Source organism: Sardina pilchardus, chromosome 10 (assembly GCF_963854185.1).
Source record: "Sardina pilchardus chromosome 10, fSarPil1.1, whole genome shotgun sequence".
NCBI classification, from domain to species: domain Eukaryota; kingdom Metazoa; phylum Chordata; class Actinopteri; order Clupeiformes; family Clupeidae; genus Sardina; species Sardina pilchardus.
The window spans coordinates 5,254,378-5,277,526 of NC_085003.1; the positions used below are offsets into that span (position 1 = coordinate 5,254,378).

Genomic DNA, 23,149 nt, shown 5'->3' on the forward strand with positions numbered 1-23,149 from the left:
CGAGGGCTAAAAATGAGCCTGGCGTGATGAGGAAGTGCCTGCGTGACTTTGGCCCTAAAACGGGGTACCCGTGGAGGTTAGCCGGAGAGCAGACGCATTAGTCCCCATGACTCCCAACACTAAAGCGCTCAATTAGACGGCTTCCGCTCGGTCCCATTCAGCTACCTGACGTCTTCTTTATGGCCGTAAGCGTGGGCCATTAGCGAAGCCACAGGAACACTTATGTGAAGGAACATACCGGACTGTCGTGGCAATTATCTCATCCGAGTTTAAATGAGGGTGATTGAGACTGTATTAAATAGATGAGACTTTGCTGCTAAGTCGTTAGAGGACATTCAGGGGTGTTATTGGGGTCTGTGTGGTTGAAAAGTAAAGTCCACTGTTTTTGACCCAGTAGTGGACTGTGTTTTGCATGCCCGCTGAAGCTGCGATTTGTTAACCCTGCTGGATGTCTTCTGCCCCCAGCTATGCGGTGACCGTCCAGGAGTCGTACGCCCACCCCTTTGACCAGATCTACTACACCAGGTGCACGGACATCCTCAACTGGTTCAAATGCACCAGACACAGGTGAGTGGGTCCTTTAGCCTCATTCTGTCCCACCTCTCCTCCCCTGCACTTTCTTTCGTTCTCTCTTTCTCTCTTTCTCTCTTTCTCTCTCTCTCTCTCCCATCTCTCCCTACTCGTTTCTCTCATCCTCTCATGTTCATTTCACCCCCCCCCCCCACACACTTGAACACGCTTTGCCCGACCCTTCTGCTCCTCATCACCATGACAACGAGCCTCCGTCTCACTTGCTCCTGTCAGCGCGCTAAGATGCGGTAGCGTTAGCGCGCCCGGCGTGTCTTTATGGCCTCGTCTTAATGTGGCTGTCCAGCCGGACGGCAGGCGGGCAGGCGAGCGGGCAGACAGACGGGGCCGGCCGGCCGGCGCGAGCTGCAGCGCCGTGTTTGGATTGGTCAGGGCGGGGACGGGAATGGCCCTTCTGACGTTCATCAGACAGCGCGTCAGCTTTAATTGCTGCATTAAAGGGCTTTATGGTCGTCATGTCCACCAGCCAGCCAAGTGCTCGGTGAGTCAAGGCATCCAATCCCCCCCCCACCCCACCACCACGTCAATGTCCCCGTATGCAAACGACGGTGTGCTGTGCGAAAACAAGACGTCCTTCACCTGAAAGATGCTCTCTGCACCCCCCCACCACCACCACCACACACACACACACACACTTTGATTGGTTTATTAGTCATCAGCCCTGAAACTCTTTTTGGAGAGTGTTTTAAGTGTGTGTGTGTGTGTGTGTGTGCGCGCGTGTTTGTGTGTGTGTGCGATGTGTGTGTGTGTGTGTGCGTGTGTTTGTGTGTGTGTGCGATGTGTGTGCGATGTGTGTGTGTGTGTGGGTGTGGGTGTGTGTGTGTGTGTGTGTGTGTGTGTGTGTGTGTGTGTGTGTGTGCGTGCGCGTGTTTGTGTGTGTGTGTGTGTGTGTGTGTGATGTGGGTGTGTGTGTGTGAGTGTGTGTGATGTGTGTGTGTGTGTGTGTGTGTGTGTGTGTGTGTGTGTGTGTGTGTGTGTGCGTGCGCGTGTTTGTGTGTGTGTGTGTGTGTGTGTGTGTGATGTGGGGGTGTGTGTGTGAGTGTGTGTGATGTGTGTGTGTGTATGGAAGTGGGTGTGTGGGTGGGTGTGTTAGCAGAACAGGAGCTGCCCTGCGGGCTTGTAGCCCCAGGCGGTTCCATCACCGCTTCCGATGGGATGGCGGGGGGGCAGCCACTGATGTGTTTTAAACATCTACAATGTGTTTTATATCCAGAAGTTAAGCGCTCTGATTTGTTTTGTTTTTTGTTCAGTGTTCACTGTGTGTGTGTGTGTGTGTGTGTGTTTGTGAGAGTGTGTGTGTGAGGGGACTCAGAGGACAGTTGAGACAGGCTGGAGTCTGGATAGCATCTGGTCCAGTTCTAGTGAAGGATCTGCAGTTCTATGAGGTTCTAGCTGCTGCTCTATGAGGTCCTATCTATGTTCTTATCTGTGGCTCCACGCCAGATCTGATGTTCATTAAACTCAGATCTGGCACACGTTTGGGCCACCTCCGTTCCACTGTCTGCTGCCAGACAGGAAGATGATACAGCTGGGTGGGAGACACAGTGGTAGGCGTTACTGGTAGCCTGAGGGTTCAAGGGATTGAATCCACAGTGTACACAGGTGTGTTTGAATAAATTGAGTCTGTTGCTGTGACAGTGATAACTGTATTAGCTAATTGCTGTGAGAAATGTTTGTGTATTCATGCCAGGATCTTCGTAGCTTTTGTTGTTTTTCTTCTTCCCTTTATGTCAGTGTGCCGCCTATGACAGCTTTTTTATTGGTATGACAATACAAGTCTTGCCAAAGCCTTTTTGTTTGTGCATTTTGGGCATGTTTGTTTGTCATTACAGTTTCACAGTTGGTTAGCTCAAGGACAGCAGCGAGCCAGACAGACCGGATAGTCTAGGGGTGGGGCGTCTTGTCCAGGGGAAGGGATTCAAACCAGCTCAGAGCCACATCAGGGCCAGATCAGGGCCAGCTCAGAGCCAGGTGGCGATGTTTCTGTGGGGATTTTTAGTATCAAGGAGGTTATTTGTGTAGCTGTTTTGCAGCTGAATTGAGTTTGTTCTCTTATACCGTACATCTGTCTTGGATCCGCCCTAATCTGGCTCTAGTCTGGCAAAGGTCCCAGCGCGGAAAAAACATGTGCAACCACCGTGTGCTTTCTCCCTTTCTTGGGATAACATCACAGATCGTTTTAGTCTGCTGAATAAACATTGTACATAAATGAGAAATCTCGAGGCAACACATTTACTGGGGCCCTCCATCGAAAGTTTAAATGACCAATGCCTTGTCATGAATGTGGACACGACAAACGGCAAAGCTCAAGTTTTTGTGACAGATCATTTCCAATGATGTAAGCATGTCACATTGCCACTATTTGTTAGTGCAGACAGGTGTGAGGGCATTTGTGGCATACCCAGACAGGGCAGCTAATATGAGACCTGTCATGGTAATTACTAATAAAGGTGATAGTTATATCACTGGACAGTATGACACCATGTGGCATCATCTGTAGCATGCCAATCTTGTGACAGTGACTGTCAATCGAAATCCAGTCCCTTTGCAGCATGTTGTGCCTTTCTGAAAGGCCTTGCGGTGTGGAATTGCCTGTGCAGTCACTGTGTCCTGTGTCTAATGACGATGCTCATGGCTTCCTGCTCCCTCAGGATCAGCTACAAGACGGCGTACCGGCGGGGGGTCCGCACCATGTACCGCAGGCGCTCGCAGTGCTGCCCCGGATACTTTGAGAGCGGCGACCTGTGTGTCCGTAAGTGTCTCATATCTTCTCTCTCTCTCTCTCTCTCTCTCTCTCTCTCTCTCTCTCTCTCTCTCTCTCTCATGTCTTTTCTCTCTCTTTCTTTCACTCTCTCTGTCCCTCATGTCTTCTCTCTCTCTCTTTCTCTCACTCTCTCTCTCTCACTCTCTCTCTCCCTCATGTCTTCTCTCTCTCTCTCCCACTCTCATGTCCTCTCTGTCACACATACTGTACGCATGCGCACACACACACACGCGCACAAACACACAAACACACAAACAAACACACACCAACACACACAGTCACACAGAGACATACACCTACTACAAACACATAAAATATGCCCACACATCCATTCTTAAAATCATAGAAACAAAAACATACTCTCAAAGCATACATGAACAGAAAGCATAGAAACAAGCACGCAGACACACACACACAGACACACACACATGCACACAAGGACAGATACACACATACACACATACATGCATACACGCACGCACTTACACACACATAAACACAGATACACACACACACACACTCACATAGACGCACGCACGCACACACACACATACACACATACACACTCTCACACACGTACACGCACCCTCACACACCTCCATCTCATATTCATCCTTCATCCCAGTGAATCAACACCTTTCATTTTCCTCTGCAAGTTATGACTACACTACACAGGCATTCATCTCTACAGCCAGGGCTCCTCAGCTGCTGGTTGAATACACACGCAAATACATACAGTACACACACTCAACCCAAACACACACACACACACACACACACACACTCACACACACTCACACACACACACACAATGGAGAGCAGAGGCCCTCTGAGACTGCAGCAGCAAGGCATGATGGGTAAATAAAAACACAAACATCACTTTCAGTCTCAACAGTGAGTCCCAAAGCAGCATCTCATTGAGCTGCCCCAAACTACTGGAAAAAAGTCAAATCTGTCTCAAATATGCCTAGCCCCAGAAGAGCACTTCACTTTAACCCTGTTGAAATAACTCTCATGGAATTTGTAGATACTTTTTCCATCACACAGACTTCGATATCCACCACCCACATTGTTTGTAAAATGATGAATTCTTTATGAAAAGAGTTTTATCAGATTCTTTCCCATTACTGTAATTATATTAAAATATTAAGATGTCCATTTTCCCCTTGCTTAGAACAAGTGTTTGTTTTGATGTGAGCATTTAAAGAAGTTAAGTTCAGTGTTCCTCTGAGAATGAGGAGAGAGAAAAGCCAATTACGCTTCAACTGAAAAAGTTTTCAAGGAGTTAGTGTTTGATTACCAGGATTGGAATCCTTTAGAGTTAGGTCCTTAATGTTTTCTGTCCGACGGGACATTTTCCAAAAGCATTGCTGTTCTTTGCCAATCGTTAAGCAACCAAGACTTAATTCCAAGGTCACTGTATGAAGCTTTTGAGAAGCATGCCCCAGTATAGACTGATATCACAGGACCCCTCTTTCATAATAGTGTTTAGTGTCCTCATGTCTCACTGTCTATTCTGGGGGACAAGCTAACCTGCCTAACATGGGGGTCACAGCCTAACACCCTCACACACACTCCAGCATCACAGCATAATGTCCTCACACACACTTTATTTATGCATAGTGCGGCCTTTTTTCCTGTTTTTCAATTATAGCTAATACTTTGGTCAGCACTCTAAAAATATTATAACTCATGATTGAAGCCTGCTCCTACCCTTATGAACTCACACACACTCCTGCATCACAGAATAACGTCCTCACACACACTCCAACATCGTAGCCTAACAACACCCTCATACACACTCCTACATCACAGCCTAACACCCTCACACACACTGTTCAGCGGCCTATCAAGCCGATGAAGTCAACTCTGTTTGACCCCAAGACCCCGGGCCACGAGGCGACCAAAGAAAAGTCAGAAGTGCTGATAGAACTGGACACATTCAGAGTTACTCCACGTTAGTGCGCACACATACAGGACACTCCTGCAATTTTAATGGCGCCAGGTGCATCCTTAGTATGCATCCTTGTGTGTCTCTCAAAAGGCAGACCTGTGATGATTGGTTCTGGCACCACAGACCCACATGGGGAACTCTAGAACAGAACTGAGCCGGAGCCGGCCCAGGTCTGGGCCAAAGTCACGTGTCATCCTGGGTCGGTAGCTTGCTGTTTATGGATGCTGTGTTTGTTGTCTACGGTAACAAGTTACTGCATCCCTGCTGCTGCAGTGTCCTAAGTCTCCCCCTCCCCCGAGTCAGGTGCTCTGCATCCAGCATGCATCTTGTTGTCGAGGAGAAAATGTGTGTTTGGTTTGTTGGATGCCACCGGGTGTGATTTAATGTTTGTGTGCGAGTGTGTGTGTGTGTGTGTGTGTGTGTGTGTGTGTGTGTGTGTGTGTGTGTGTGTGTGTGTGTGTGTGTGTGTGTGTGTGTGTGTGTGTGTGTGTGTGTGTGTGTGTGTGTGTGTGTGTGTGTGTGTGTGTGTGTGTGTGTGAGAGCCCCACGTGCGTCTGCAGTCTGCACACGTAGCGCGCGACTGCCTGTGTGGATAACTAGTGTGCAGACGGGGCTCCTAAGCAGCGCTGTTTAATTGAACTTCCCATTACAATGAGAAAAATTAACGACTTCTGTGGGTCCTAAGGCATGGAGCATCGCAGCGTTACCGCCGCCATAAAAACCACAGGACGATTCAATAACACTAAAGAAAAAATAACATGCAAACTGTGCCGGGGAAATATGCTGATTACTTTTCAACTGCGATATTATTTACTAGCGCATTACTTTTAATTGTGTTGGATTTTTTTTTGCCACCTCTCCACACTCCTCATATATGCAGTCCCATCAAATTAGCAGAATTATAGAAATTACACAGCTGTTTTTTTATATGAAGTAGGCTGTGCAGTGTATTATTCTGGTACATTCTGAATGTGGTTGGATCCTAGCACATCCGTAGATATGAATGTAGCGGCACTTTTTTTCGAGCTGTTGCCGTCTGCAGTTCCCACATGAGCATTCCAGTGCCAAGTGAAGGCACTCGTTTCCCCTGACAACCGTCTTTGCAGGGCCTCAGCTCTCTCGTGGCCTAATCAGCCAGGCTGATACTTCATTAAAGATAAACATTTCTTTCGTGTTTTTTATTTATTTATCTGTTTGCCCCGATTGACCGTGAAGGGTGCCTGGTATGTCTGTAGCCTGGAGGCTCAACAAACCACCGCCACAGCGTCATTTAAGGGATGGGGATCACTTTTGACATTGTCTAGGGGTCTTAGGGGGTAGGGTGGGGGGGGGGGGAGTTTGGCCTGGGGGGAGTGGGAGGTGATGCTAATCAATAGTATGTTTTCATTAGTGAACAGCAACAGAAGGGCCTCAGCTCTAACGGCACCCACACTGATGGCGGCTGCTCACCATCTGGGGTTGAAGATGGAGGCGGTAAATTACAGGCCGTCATTTTTTATTATGCTCCTCAGTGGCCTCTCATCTGTGGCCAGCTCCACAGAAGCCCCAGACTGGACGACTTTGAGTTGTGGCATGGGCACGGGCAGGGCAGGTTCACAGGACGCAGTAGACTCACATCACTGGTCTTATAGACTAGAGAGAGACTGTGAAAGAGGGGCCGAGGGATAGTGTGAGAAAGAGAGAGGAGAGAAAGAAGAGGAGGATGGCATTGATAAGTTGAGCCAGAGAGAGAGAGTGTGAAGAGAAGAGAGGAATGGACAGAGAAATGGAGAGAGAGAGATAAACAGAATAATGAAGTTGCAACAGAATCCCCGATTGGCAAAAATGTCACTAATTTGAATTATTCCAAAAATTGCTCATCAATTCAGACACAACAATCGTCTCTATAGGTAGTTTAAGGAATATCAGCTATATTATGGCCAGTTGTTGAAGGCCTAGTATAGTTCACTTGACCACACACAAATTTACTTGAAAAAAACGAACTTTAACTTAGACTAAGCTGCTTTACACTTGGGTAGATCACTCAGTACTAGGGTTGTTAATGAATAATCGAATATCGAATAATGTTTGTTAAAAATTTATTCAAATAAAATAAATGCCTAATGAATAATCGTTTTAGTCTCACGCAATATGAGAACAGCAACATTTTCCGGTATTTTGCGCGCATGACAAAAACAAGCAGAGATGAAGCGAGCGAGGAAAAGTGCTGGACCTCTTCTTTATTTAGGGGCTCATGGGAACGGGGTAGCCTACCTAGTAAAACGCAAAGCCATCGATATCTCAAAGTTGCGCCACTACCATTGACTCCCGTGTACAAACAATGGCGGCACATCCGGGAACTATTCCATTGAGAATGAATGAATATCTGATAAGACTTTTCTACATGACTTATAGTCGTGTGCATAATAATGCATTTTCATTGAGTAATATATGTATGTAGAAATGCAGTTTATAGTAATTTTCATAGAGTATTTACCGTAAATATTAATGCGATCGCTGCTGTCAATCCCGTAGTAAACCAGGGACCGAGGGAACTACTGAGTCTACCCACTAACCACGTGACCGCTCTAATCTGGCTTTAACATGGAAGTCAACGGCTGTCGCAACTTTGAGATATCGATGGCTTTGGTAAAACGTAAGCAGGAAGTGTTGTGGTTAGAACAACGTGAAGTGCGAGAGTTAGAGAAGTGTGTGTGAATGCGGGAGAACTGTTTTGTGAAGCATCTCCATGTTAAACGAAAAGAGGCCTATAAAACTGGTATTCCGAGACATCAAGCCTCTTAATTGTTTCATCACCAATATACCACTAGGATAACCCGTGTTTGAACGATTACCTCGCAAGCTGCCGGCAAGTGAAGTTAAACGTGATAAGATAACGGGCCGACCGGCAAGGTAACAGAATATTCATCCGACCATAAACGAAACCAGCACCGGCGATGACCAGTGAGCGTTGCAATCACTAGCCTACATGTTCAAATAGGAGTTAAGTCGGATGGCATAATGACCTGTAAAATAAAGTTTACAACTTGTTGTAAACAACTTATTTCTTGATTAAGGTTTTTTTTTTTTTTTTTAATATCATCGTTAATATCAATTGTGTGCGTGTTGGACATGTGGGAGTGATGGGTGGGGGCAAATGTTTACACGGCTCTGAATGCCATGTGACGCCATGATTTAGCAAATAATCGATTAATTGTTCAATAACGTTATGATTAGTCGAACATGAAAATTCATCTAAAGTCCCAACCCTACTCAGTACTCACTGATACTAAAGATAGGCTTAAGTGAGGAGGATCAGGCATTTCCAACTGCATCCAAGGATTAGCATACTGTATTCCTCTGTTGTAACAACATTAATCACTTCAAATATCCTAGCCCAGAGATGTAGCCTATACTGAAAAAAACAAATCGCTGGATTTACTTGATTTTATTGTGTGCATCGGTTGCACATGAATAAAATGTGTAGAATTAGTCCAGCATTTCACTTTGCTTCATACTGTGATGACCCAATTTGATCAAGAAATTCCAATGAAATTGATTGGGCTTAGGTCTACATGAAATATTAATCTTATTTCAACATGATTGTGTTATACAGGTGGCAGGTGCTGAGAGTAGGCATTCAGATATAGTATTGCAGCATCAATGTTAAAGGAAAATAACTTTGATATTTCAGCCCTGACTTTTACAGTGTATCTGTATTGCCACTAGACTTTCAAAACTCAGACACACCACACACACACACACACACACACACACACACACACACACAGGTGTAAAAGTTGCAAAAGTTAAAGGCCTATTAAAAATCGAAAGCAATTACAGAGATTTAGATAATAATGATACCAATAATAGTAATACAAGTCAAAGACCACTGCAGTGTGGAGTCAATTCAATTCAGTTCATTTCCATACCTGCCATTTGTCACAGTTTGGCTCAAAACCATGACAAAATGGAGACAAAACGAGGGGTAATAATAATAGTAATCATTTATTAAAGAAAGTAGTAGATCTACGAAATGAGGAAATAGTTTAACAAAAGCAAAACGCCTCAGCCATCGTCTGGCCTGCTGCAGCACAAGCCACCCAGGCAGCTCTCACAGGCGGGGTGAGCAGAGAGAGTGAACACTCAGCAATCAGCAAGCCTGCAAACAGAGAGACAAAGACAGGGACACCTAGTGCCCTGGTGGAGCCCTGCGGACTCTAGAGGACAGTGGCACAGGCACCCATGGTATAAGGGGCCGTGACACATTCAAAACACTTTTGCTGAATCACACACTCTCCAGCCATCTGAGATTGTTAGAATTGGCTCTCCATAGCATGAGTTCTAAGTTCTGTCTTTTTCATGTTACTTGGACTTGGTCATTGGACTTGACATTGACAGTTGCTTTCGTGGCCCTCTTAAAAGCAACCTAGAGGCCATAGCCAGCCCCACATTCACTTCACCCTCTTTCCGTAGTGCAAGTGTTGGTGTTTACGGGTGTCAAAACTCTGCATGCAGCCCTTCGGCAACCACAGGTGGGATAATGGTTTTGAAAATGTTCAGGGCTCCAAACTGTACAAAGTTTCATACATTTGTGATAAAAATGGACCACGTTTTCTCACATCACATGTACTATACTGTAAGTGCAGTGAAATTGCCAGAGGTAAATTTTTTGGCTTTTGACTTACAGTATACACAAACTTTGCCAATTTTGACTGTTCCACCACTTGGACTTTTATTGACAGCAAAAATAATTTCTGTTGCAATTAGTTTTGGGAGTGGTGAAATGTTCTCACAGATTGCCTGGGCTGTTCTAAAGAGAATGAGCTTCTGCACTTGCATTTGTCAGGCTTTTGAGTGTGTTATAGTCTGCAGAAGGGGGTAATGGGTTAATTAAGCCACACAAACTCTTGTGCTCTTCATGGGTTTTGGAGTGGAGGATGGCGTTCTTGAGCTATTAACGTGTGCACAGTGTTGTACCATGCCCATTTAAAGCTTGTTTGTTTGAATCGAAAAATAATCTTATACTGAACTGTATACTGAAATAATATGACAGTTTCTTTTTACACAAGTGATGGAGAGAGAGAAGGGGGGGTGAAGTGAGATGAGAGTAGGCGAAAGAAAATGAAAAGTCGAGAGAATAATATAGAGGTGAGCAGAAAGCTGAAGGGGAGATGTACAGTGAAATTGAATGGGTAATGTTGGGGAATGGAGTGAGAGAGAAAGAAAGGAGGACAGAGAGTGGCAGAGAAGGAAGTAGAGAGAATATTGTAGTGAAGACGACGAAACAAGAGGCTTGGAGAGAGAGACAGAGAGAGAGAAAGAGAGAGTGGCAAGATTGTGAGAGAGATAGTGGGTAAGATTTGAATGAGAGAGAAAATGGACAGAATGGATAAAATGAAATGAAGGACAGAAAGCAGTATGAGAGAGAGAATTGATAAGGGGTGTAGATGGATGATGAGAAGAGAGAGAGAGAGAGAGAAGGATGGAAATGTAGAGAAAAGACAGGAGGGCTGTAGAGGGACCTAAGGTGAATGATGGAGTGAAAGTATGAAAAACAATAGAGAGAGAGAGAGAGAGGGGAGGGGGCTAGAGGTGAGAGAGGTGGGGTGAAGAGGGCTACAGGAGGAGTGCCCTCTCCTTTCTGCTGTCTCCGCACGCCGTTCCTCCACACCCTAATCCCAGCCATAATCCAGGCCCTCTCACCGGCAGGATTAAGAGATTTGTACCGCCAGGCGCGCTTAGTTTGGCGCTCGGGGACCAAAGCAAGCATTACAGCCACTTTCATTATGTATACGTGTTGATCTTTGGTTTGAGCCACCAGACGAGTAGCCCCTCGGCAGCGCACGCACGACGAGCGCTACTGCGCACAGCCTCGCCTCCGCACCTTCCTCTCCATTTTTCAATTTGAGGCGATGAGTGGAAGTTGGACTTGCTAATGAGTCCCTGGTGTTTCTGACATATTTGGAAGCCTTTGCCCCGGAGCCAGTCGCTTTATTAACTTTCACCTCCTTCCCAGACTCCTCTTCTTATTTGTTTGTGTTTGTATAAAGTAGTTGCTGTTCTTCTTCTTTAGGCATGTGTTCTTCAAAGGGGGAGCGGGGCGGGGGATCCGTAGTAAATTTGTCCGTGATTGCAAGCAACATTCCGTTTCCTGGGGTGATGTACGAGTATGAGTTTCCGAGCTGCTTCAAGCTTTTTTGTGTTATTGTTTGCAAATATATAGATTTAAAAGATCATATAGCCAGAAGAGAGTATCCCGAGCACTAATGAGGCGACGTTTTTCATAAGATGTAATGTGCAAAACACAGAGATCATGATTATTGAAGAAGGTCAAAGGTCAAGTGTTTTAATGATGGAGCTGTGTTCGACACAAAAGCCTCCCTAGCGCCAGAGCTTCAAGGTCTTTTTTACCTTGGCTCATCATCAGTCCTCACCAGGGAGCTCCTAAGAGTCATGTAACATTAATGTGGCCGAGTACATATCCCTGATGCACTCTGCAGTGCTACTTTCAGATGGTTTAATAAAGTTCCACACTGGTATCATATAAAGTATGCCTCACATTTGAGTTTTAATGACCGGGCGAATTATGGGATCTTTCAATCTCTCACTGTGTGTGTGTCTCTCTCTCTGTCCCCCCTTTTTTTAATAAACCATGACTTTTTGTCTTTGATGTTTTTTGCTCTTTTTTCTCTTCACTCTATTTTTTTTAACTTTGTTGCCACTGTGTTTGGGGGGCCATCAAAGAGGAGGGTTTGAAATAAATCCTATCTGTGATGGACGGATCCGACGTCCTGCAGAGCCTCTTTTGGTGCCTCCACGTTTGATATGTGAGCACGTCTATCCTACTGTAGCTCCCTATTTTTTTTGAAACATGAGATCTCTTACACAAGTCTACATTGTTTTCTCCCCATGGCTCTCCCCATTGCCTGGTAACGCGTATTGTTTGTGAAGTGTGTCTCGATGGGTCCACTCTCATCTTGCACTCATTCTCTCGGTGGCCAAGCTCAGAAGAGAGGCTGATTAGTGCGATGCGACAGCGTAAATTACTTTTAAAAGATTATAATTCCACCGCTGCATTGAAGGATATTCAATATATTAGCTAAGTGTGACAATCTCCAATTAGCCCCATTGTCGCATTGTCAGATAACACCTCCGTATAATGAGTTAGATTAGCCCTTTATCTAGATGAAAGGCTCAATTTTCTCCTAGACATTGTTTGGAAGCTGGAGCATTCATTGTGTTTTTAATTAAAATGCGAGGCCTATTTTCGTTTTTTACGTGAACTTTCATCGGTTTGTAGATCTCATGTGTGTAGGTCCACTGCTTTCTCCCTTCCGCCCTCATTTCTGCCTATTTTACATTTCCCCCAAAAGATGGGACCGATTAGCATTTCCTCGTGCTGAGCTTACTGGAAATCGCTGATTGGAACTCAAATAAATCATCTCATCCTAGTGTCATTGGATTTCTTTTTCTCCTTGTCTTTGAGCGTGGCACATAAGTCTCATTGATTCCAAGCAGTCGATTTGACATCTATGTCAGCACAAACTGCTGAAAGGATTCGTTTACGTTTTCCCCAAAGAGAGGAAAGGGAAGGTTTAACTCAGTCTTGCTCCCGTACTGTGTGAAACTCAACAGCGTTGCGTGTGTGTGTGTGTGTGTGTGTGTGTGTGTGTGTGTGTGTGTGTGTGTGTGTGTGTGTGTGTGTATGTATGTGTCTGTGTGCCAGAGTTCCTGCTTTAACGTTTTCTTTTTTTCTGCCTTTAGAGCATTTCAGCGATTAGTGCTGTCCTTAGGGTGGTGAGGATTCTCTCTGACTACACAAGTTTCAGGCCCCCCCTCCCTCTCTCTCTCTGTGTGTGTTTCTCTCTCTCTCTCCCTCTCTCCGTCTCTCCCTCCCTCTCTTTCTCTGTGCATTCCAATCGAAGGCTGATTGAGTGATGATCCATAAACAGGCCCGGCCAAACTCTAGCAGGAGCCGTGCTGTTGTTTCTCTCCATAGCCGCAGCCAAAAACACACACACACACACACACACACACACACACACACACACACACACACACACACACACACACACACACACACAGTCATACTCACATACATATTCATGTACTTACAGTATCTGTGCATACACACAAAGACATACTTATCTACACATAGAGTGGTGAACACACACAGTATACCATTGACATTCATAGTCACACAATCATGGACTCACACACACACACACACACACACACACACACATACTGTACATACACAGAGCTCCTGAGGGACTCGTTTGTTTGAAAATATTAATTGTTGTCGTGGATAAATGGACTACTGTCCCTGAAATGCTGCCCTGCAACAATGCACAAGTCAAACAATACTAAACCTCTATACAAACCAGATTACCAAACACCAATTGACAATCGCCACAGACACACATGTAACCATTGTCTTCCAATAGACTGCCGTAATCCCCTCATATTCATTATACGCATAAGATCATCATGCCAGGTGAACCCAGAATCGATCGGCAGCCAGAGCGCCAGCGCGCCAGCGTCCGTCGCAGTTCGGGCACAGGTGGACACACCGCAGGGTTAACCCTCCCCCCGGGCCATGCGTATGGTTTTCATATGCCCGGCCAGGTGCCCGCCGGTCCTTTGGCAGCGCACATGAAAGCACCTGGATAAAGGTGGCACCCGCAGGGGCCCCAGCTTTGAGCAGCTCCATTAGCATCCGGTCTTAATCCCCGAGCATGAGCTGCCATTGTCTCTCACTAAGCGTATCCGTGTTTCATAATCAGGCACCGGAGAGAGAGAGAGAAAGAGAGATGGAGAGAGAGGGAGAGATGGAGGAGAGGTGGAGGGGGAGAAAGGGGGGGTGGGGGGTGGGTTTCGGAAAGAGAGATTATCACGAAAGTGTTGGAATGCGCCACGTGTGACTTTGGTGCTGTATTTCACGGGGAAATGTCCCTCTGCTGGCTGTGGCTCTGGAGGCGATGACATTTAAGATTTGTGTGGTACTTGGTCGGCTTGTGAACGTGACGGAACTTGAAATACGAGGCATCCCTGAGTGACTCTTATGCAGTTTAGAGCACCACATAAACAAGACTGGTGGAGATGGAGGCAGAAGAACCACTTTATGCAGAGAGCATGGCGTCACTCATCCACCCCTCCGCACTACACACACACACACGCACACGCCGTCGCACACGCAAACACTCTTATTCATTTTCTCTCTCTCTGTCACACACATACACACACACACACACACACACACACACACACACACACAGGCACACACACGCACTCTCATTCATTCTCTCTCTCCCCTCTCTCATCTCACACACACAAGCAAGATTTATCTCTCCCTGCCCCCTCTAAGGAGATGGGTGATTGAGTGTGGAGGTCCTGTATGTATTAGACCGTTATTGATATTTGTGTGCTTTTCACTTAGAGCATGAACTATATCGTTTCAAATCGCCGTCTCCCCACTTTAACTCATATTAGTTACTAGCTGTCACCTCCTGTGTCCCCACAAGGGTTTTTGCTGTACAGCAAAAACTTCCCGTTTCCGCAATGTGTATTTTTTGACTTAATGCTGCACATTTGTGCGATGGGAGTAATTGCGGCGGAGGTTTTTGCTGCGTGTTTGTGCGTCGCGTTCCTGCCGTGTGTCTTAGAGAGAAATGTTTCACCACAAGGGGAAACACAAAGACGAAGATAAGGACAAGCGTGTAGTCCAGTGTTTAACTTCTTTCTTCCTATGCTGAGACCTGTACAACAACCATCCCTTCCCTCAGCCCTCCCCCCCCCCCGGCCCAACCCCATACGTTTGGTTCCCTTAGACGGATGCTGCTGATTCCAATCAAAGCAGATTGTTCTGGTGGCTCAGAGGCTTGCTGTTTCCGACCGCAGATAAGAGCCTGGCTGTGTGCGCCCTGCTGGCCAGGTGACCTTGTCTAGCTCAGCATTATTCAGATGGAAACCATGCTTTTCCACGCTCCCCCAACCACACACCCCCCCCCCTCCACACACACACACACACACACACACACACACACACACACACACACACACACACACATTTCTCCTCTTTTTTTCCTCACTTTTTCCTCTTGTTTTGGGGGGTGTGCCTAACGCTGTCTGACACCAAAAGGTTTTGTGTGCAATGAAAAACAAACAAAACAGAACAAACAAACAAGCAAACAACAACAACAAAAAAACATTTAACAAGTTTCCGTTGCACAGAGGCTGAAACTCTGCGATTGTGACACTCTTCCGGGGCTGGAATCAGATTTCCAGGCTGTCGTCAGGACACGGCCATCGAATGCTAATGCCGCCCAATCAATGGTGCGGCACGGCGCGGCGCGGTGCGATGCTCGATGGAGGTGATCAGGAAAAGTGCACACTTGGTAAACGGCAAATGCAGGAGCTCCGCAGCGGCTTCCCGCTTAAGCCTCGCCGACGGTGATCAAATTTACGGGGGATTTACTGCGTGTTGCCTCGCGCGTCAGGGCTGCTTACGTCTGCACGATTGCCCCGCCGCCCGACTCGCCCTGTGTGATAAAATGAGATGTTGACCAACGTGTGGGGGAGTTTGGGGGGGCGGGGGTGGAACAGTATATTTGAGTGAGTGTATGTGGTGTGTGTGTGTGTATGGTGGGGTAATAGATATAGTGTTTGTGTGTCGGTCTGGGTGTGTGCGTGGGTGTCTGGGGGTGTGTATGTGTGTGTTTGGGTGTGTCTGGATGTGTGTGTGTATGTGTTTGTGTGTCTGGGGGTGTGCATGTTTGTGTTTGTGTCTGTGTGTGTGTGTGTGTGCGTGTGTGTGTGTGTGTGTGTGTGTTGGGGCAATATAAATGGTACTTGTGTGTGCCTGTCTGTGACTGTGTGTGTGTGTGTGTGTGTGTGTGTGTGTGTGTGCGTGTGTGTGTGTGTGTGTGTGTGTGTGTGTGTGTGTGTGTGTGTATGGGCAGGGGAGGTAGTATCGGTGCAGGCTGTGATGGCTCAATCTCGTGGGTGGAATCACTCAGCCGTTTGCGATGTGATCCCACTGACTGTTTAATGAGAGTGTATTGTTAGCGTAAATGCGGAGAAAGCACCTGTAAATGACAACACACACTTGGTGCCTATCCAGCCGTAATCAGACCGGCCCATCGAAAGATTTGTGGGCTGTTAGCTAATAAACCTCGGGAGCAGACGGCAGCCACAGTGTGTGTTTTACTGGGTTTACGTTTATGTATTAGTGGCGATTATTTCATTACGTTAAGAGATATAAACAGTACACTCTTCCTCTGTTAGGATTCCTCTCTGTCTTGTTTGGGTAACATCTCCCCCAACATTGCATTAAGTGTGTGTGTGTGTGTGTGTGTGTGTGTGTGTGTGTGTGTGTGTGTGTGTGTGTGTGTGTGTGTGTGTGTGTGTGTGTGTGTGTGTGTGTGTGTGTGTGTGTGTGTGTGTGTGTGTGTGTGTGTGTGTGTGTGTGTGTGTGTGTGTGTGTGTGTGTGTGTGTGTGTGTGTGTGTGTGTGTGTGTGTGTGTGTGTGTGTGTGTGTGTGTAAATACATTTAAACAGTATTGATGGTTGCCTAGTCTTGGGTAAGTGAGATAAATGATATAAATGAATTTCTCTACCTCTCTCTCCCTCCTTGATAACTACCTCTCTCCCTTTCTCCTCTCTGTTTCTCTCTCTCTCTCTCTCTCTCTCTCTCTCTCTCTTCCTCTCTTCTTTTCATCCCTCCATCTCTCTTTATTGTTTTCCCTTTCTGCCTCATTCTCTGTCTCTGTCTCTGGCTGTTGCTTCCTCCACTTTCTCCACTGCCTCTTTGTTCTTTGCTCTCTATCTCTCCATCTCTCTCTCTCTCTCTTTCTTCATCTCCCTATATCCACCTCTCTCTTTTTTAAGTCCTCCCTTCTCTTTCTTTACCTCACCTTCACCACTCTCTCTCTCCCTCTCTTTTTCTCTTCCCCTCCTCATCTCTTCATCTCTCTTTATCCATGCCTCTCTCTATCTCACTCTCTCATCTTCTCTCATCCTTCTCTGCCCCCACCACCACTAACTAACCTCCCTCTTCCTCCCTCCCTCTCCCTCTCCCTCTCCCTCTCTCTCAGCTCTGTGCACGGAGGAGTGTGCCCACGGCCGCTGTGTGTCTCCGGATACGTGCCAGTGTGAGCCTGGCTGGGGAGGTCTGGACTGCTCCAGCGGTGAGTACCCCCGTCTCATCTCCTCAGCAAGCCCACTGAACCCCCAGGCTCAAGGCCACTCCACTCAGAAGCCCATTATGTTGCTGATGCTCCCTCGTATGTGGCGCGCGCGCGCACACACACACACACACACACACGCACACACACACACACACACACACACACACACAGAGAGAGACAGACAGACAGACATGTGGTGTCTAATTTTGATTTACTGATTAAAAAAAACAAAAAAGATTTTTTAGGATGCTGAAGAGGTGTAGCTTTAATGCATCTCAGAGCATTGGTTTGCAAAGCAAGCTAGCTGTAACCTGTTTTTCCACTGCTTGGTTGAATTTTCCATTGTAGCCTACTGCGTTCTTTAGAAGGTGCATTAACCATATGTTATTTGCACACCTATGAAGTAGCTCCAAGTTGTTGGCCTTATCACACTTGTATATTATTTCGCCAAACTTGTTGTGAAGTTTAATTGAACTGTCACATTGCATCTAAGCTGAAACACAGACGTTCAGAACATAGCAACATTGTGGCATATGACGGAGGTGAATTTTAGCTAGTTGGATGGTATGTAGTCTAAGGAAAATAGCAATGTTTCACAGCTAAGTAAGGTTCATCAGAATCCTGGGATATGCCCGCTTGATAACGGGAGAGATAGAACTAACGACTGTTTTTTAGCCGTAGCAACCATCCATTTAGAACTAATGACGGTTGTTGTTCGGTTGTTAAGTCCTACTGTACGTCACGGGCCCAACAGCTTTTTTTCGTGAAAATATGTTTGCTAGCGCAGCCAGAGAGTTTTTGCAACCTCCACCCCCTCCGTTTTAGTGAGCGTAAAACAAAATCGCTAAACTTTAACAGAGTAATTACTGCAGCTGTGCAGGCAGATGATATTTTCAAGGATTAACGTCCAGGCTTCCACGAAAAATATGATTTGATTAGGTTGAGGCAACAACTGAGTAAGTAATATGACAATTTTCTTAAAAGCTACTCAGAATAGCAGGAAAATTTGTTTATTTTACTGTATGGTGAAAAACAAGGGGCTCTGAAAGCCGTTGGACCCGGAAAGATTTGTTATCCCATTATGGTATCATCACTTAATAACCGAATAGCAATCACCCATTTTGAACTAATGATAGGAGTTTGTCCTGCAAGTTTAGAAATTAGTTGATATGTGGCGGAAAGAAGTAGTTCTACAAACATTTTTAGCAAGTAAAACGTTTGCATTTTAAAAGGAAATGAACACAACCGAAGTGGCCACAGTGGAACAAGTGGGATAATGGACTCCACGGCGTTCGTTTCACAGAAATAAATGCAGTTACGAGGTGAAAACACCCCTCCGCTGTGCGTCCGAACGTCGTGTTGTCCATAATCCCTTACTTAGCTGTCCAGCTTTTAGATCCCTTCTAAGTACGCGTCACTTGTTTTTGTAAACTCAGAATAGAAAGCATCTCCCGTGTCTTCTTGGCCAAAGTAGGCAATACTGTACATATCTGCCTACGGTAGGTCTTCATTCTATTCTCCCTCTATTGACCTCTGACCCTGCTGAGCAGCCGCCCCAATGGGTCACTCATCTCTAGAGTCCGAGCCTATTTATGTTTAGCTAATGTTGACCCAGCTGTCTGACCACACCAAATCTTTTCACAAACTTAAGAAAATCTTTTCATAAAAACACTACCCACACATGCATTTGCATACACACACGCACACACTCACACACACACACACACACGCACACGCACACGCACACGCACACGCACACGCACACGCACACGCACACGCACACACGCACACACACACACGCACCCACACACACGCACATACACAGATAGGGGTGCATTTGATTTTATGTGATTTTATGTGAAACCTGCTCCAAATTGTCTTCAATTTGCGAACTCTCATCACATGAGTGGCATACATGTGGCTAATCTATCTGATTGAAGTGCTACTGATGAATATATGTAAGAGTGTGTGTGTGTGTGTGTGTGTTTGTAGAGGAGGGCTTGATGTAGTGATGAGACAAACAGCTGTTCCTGCCGGACTCTGCTGTTTACCAGCCTTCGCCTTTACCTCTGTAAACACACACGCACTCTCTGGAAACACACTCACACACACACACACCCTTAGCCTTAACCTCTGTAAACATACACACACTTGAAAAACACACACACACAGACATCTCCTGGGATAGTCTGGCCTTCTCTCTGTCTTTCTCTCTCTTTCTCTGTTCTGTCTGTTTTTTTCTTTTCTTTTTTCTTCCTCTCTGCATCTTTTTTTCATGATATTTATGTTCATCTCTCTTTTATTTAGTCTATTTAGCTATTTTATTCTCTTTTGTTTCTCCACATTTGTCTTCTTCCTTTGGCCTTGCACACACTAATCTGAATGTTTTGCTAAATTAATATTTCGTTTGGCCTGTCAACCATAGTCAAACTGAGATAAAAAATAATAATAATAATAAAAAAAACGTTCTAAAGTAAAGATTTTTTTGAAAGCTGGTTTGTGTGCACAATGTTGATGTAGAAAACAGACCTTTTTGGAAATGTTGACGCAGACACCCACATACTCTTCCTCAGCAACTAAGCAAGCTAGCATCAGCAGAGTATGCGGTGTGGGATCATGTAGATGCCAATGTTTCTGACCAGGGAGGAGGGAGTGACAGAGTGACCATCGATGCAGAGTTCTGGGAGGTGGGGAGGGCGGGTTTTGGGCCAAATATTATAATTTCAGTTGTATTGCTATTGAGTTTTAGGAGATTGTGGTCCATCCAGGTTTGTATGTTGGTGAGGCAGTTGGTGATGGTGGAGAGAATAGCTGGAGTAATGGTTTTGGTGGAGATGTACTGTAGAGTTGAGTGTCAGCAGCATAGCAGTGGAAGTGAAGTCCATGGCGGCGGATGATGTGACCAAGTGGGAGCATGTTAGAGGATGAAGAGGTTGGGGCCGAGCACTGAGCCTTGGGGGACTTCGTGTGAGACAGGGGTAGTGTGGGATTTGTGATTGTTTATGGCCACATAGTGAAATCTTTCCTTTGACAGGTGGGACAGAGTAACATGATAAAATATCAGTGTTAGTGTAAACAGGGTCTTGATCCTTCATATTTTCCTGATTATCCACACTATGCTTCTAGTGCCCTCCTTGTGAGTCTATCCAAGTCTTGCCCTGCCCCCTAACTCTCCTCTGGAGTCTCTCTTTCCATTCTCCCCTTCTCGCTCTCTCTCACTCTCTCACTCTCTTTGCATTTCTCTTTTCTTCTTTTTCACCCCTCCTATTTCTCTCCTTTTCTCTCTCTCTCCCTGCATCCCTTTTCCCTCTGTATCGTTCTCTCCCTCTCTCCCCCTCTCTCTCTCTGTCCAATCAGTTAAATGCAGAGGCTTATCAGGAGGAGAGGGAGTCTATACACTAGAGAGGCGGGAAGGGAGTTAGTGTGAGACAGAATATTGACTTCTCTATGTTGCCTTCTTTTATTTATATCTCTTTGTTTCACTGTGCATGTGTGTGTGTGTGTGTGTGTGTGTGTGTGTGTGGGAGAGAGAGAGAGAGAGAGTCGCCCTCCTGAATTACATATGACTTTATTGAACTCTTTGGTAAGGCCCAGTACATATGCAAACATCCACATCCACACATCTAGGGATATACACAGACACATACCTACACACACACACACACACACACACACACACACACACACACACACACACACACACACACACACACACACACACACACACACACACACACACACACTTTATTATTTACGTATTTACACAAACCCATGGGCAAGGGCAGATATTGCTCAGATATACAGTACACTGTCTCTCACATACACATGACATGTGTGTGTGGGTGTGAATTGTCCATCTCTCCCTGGCTCACTGACCGTTTCCTGACCCGACGTCTCGGTCTGACATAGCTCATTGGCGGGCTTGTGGTGTGTGTCAGTGACTGGCTTCAGATGACACACTTAGCGCTGAGTGATGGAGAGGGAGACCTGGGCGCTGTGGGGATCTATGGGTGTTTTCATTAACAAAAGAGCCACTCCGCCATTAGCCGCCGCCCCTAAATCACACCACTTCCTGCTCCTGCTCCTGCTCCTGCTCCTGCTCCCACCACTTCAGACTCGGCCTCACTTTCACTTTTCTCTCTCTCTCTCTTGCTTCTCCTCTCTTTCTCTCTCTATTTTTCTCTCTCTCTACTCCTCCCTCTCTTCTCCTCTGTTGTTCTCTCTCTCTCTTCTCCTCTCTCTCTGCTCCTGTTTCTCTCTGTCTATTTCTCTCTCTTCTCCTGTTTCTTCATCTCTTTTTCTCTCCCTTTTCTTCTCTCTCTCTCTTCTCCTCTGTTTCTCTCTCTCTTCTATTTCTTTCTCTCTGTTTTGTTTGCTTTTCTGTATTTATTTATTCCTCTCTTTGTTCTTCCTGTTCAGAGTTCTTTTCTATTACTTGTTTACTTTTCTGTCTTCGGTCTTTCTTCTCATTTGTCTTCTCTCTCTTTCTCTTCCTCCACTTCTTTCTTATTCTCTTTCATTTTGTGTTTCTTCCTCTTCCTCTTTGTCTGCACCTGTCTCCTTTGCCTCGTGTTCCTGTTTTGTGTGTGTGTGTGTGTGTGTGTGTGTTTGAGAGAGAGAGAGAGAGAAAGAGAGAGTGAATGAAAGAGTGAGAAAGTGAGAGATAGACAGAGAGAGTGAAACATTAACTTACAGAGAGAGAGTGAGAGTACCAGTGCTGTATGTACGTGTGAGAGTGCATGGCAGCTTGACTTGGATCGAGAAAATGATAAAGTATCACTCTGGGCAAGAGAGAGAGAGAGAGAGAGAGAGAGAGAGAGAGAGAGAGAGAGAGAGAGAGAGAGAGAGAGAGAGAGAGAGAATGAAATTGGATTTAGAAGTCGGGGACGTAAACATGTCTAGCGATCCTGCCCCCCCACCCCCACCCCCAACCCAAAAAACTCTGTACTCTCTGTACCCCACGTCCAACACCCCCTGTGCATTCCAGGCTGCAGGTGTAGGGCGTGTTAATCCTCCATATTAAAACAGACCTGATGATTGAGACGGAGGCATTATTCATAACTCTTATATTTCCATACCGGGCAGCCGTCCAGTCCGTTTCATTTACGAGCTTTCATCTGTAGAAATGAGGAATGAGTGCCAATTTTTAAATTAAATCTGCCCCCTTTTTCCACCCCCTCCTCTCCTCTCTCCTCTGCTCTCCTCTCCTCTGGTCTGCTTTCCTCTCCTCATCTCTCCTCTCTCCTCTCCTCTCCTCTCCTCTTCTCTCTCCTCTCCTCTCATTTTCTCTTCTCTTTTCTTCTCCTCTGCTCTCCTCTCCTCTCCTCTTCTTTCCTCTCCTCTCCTCTCCTCCTCTCCTCTCCTCTCCTCTGCTCTTGTGGTCCCTGCTGTGCTGTGTCGATGGCGCTCTGTGTTTTTTTTGGTCTTTCACTGTAAATTTCTCTGCGCTCTTGTGTGTGTGAATGGCGAATGGCAGGACATGACAGCTTAAGAGTCTCCAGAGGGGCGTAAAGGTGGATCCTGTCAGAAAGCACAGGTTCCCATTGATGGAGAGAATAAGAGAGAATGAGAGAGAGAGAGAGAGAGAGAGATATTGATGCGGCTGGCCCCCTATTGAGCGGTGATTTAATGCTCTTCACAGGCCCATATGCACTGGTCAGGTAGCGCTGGCAG

The 23,149-nt window shown here is 46.0% G+C and overlaps 1 protein-coding gene across 1 annotated transcript in view; it reads left to right on the forward strand.

Moving 5' to 3' along the window:
- Positions 1 to 23,149, forward strand: part of megf11 (multiple EGF-like-domains 11) — a 109,744-nt gene that overhangs the window by 1,546 nt on the left and 85,049 nt on the right. Inside the window, exons 2-4 of the mRNA XM_062547879.1 lie at positions 466 to 567; positions 3,240 to 3,340; positions 17,384 to 17,476. Of these exons, the coding sequence (XP_062403863.1) occupies positions 466 to 567; positions 3,240 to 3,340; positions 17,384 to 17,476 (296 nt within the window). The remainder of the gene's footprint in view (positions 1 to 465; positions 568 to 3,239; positions 3,341 to 17,383; positions 17,477 to 23,149) is intronic.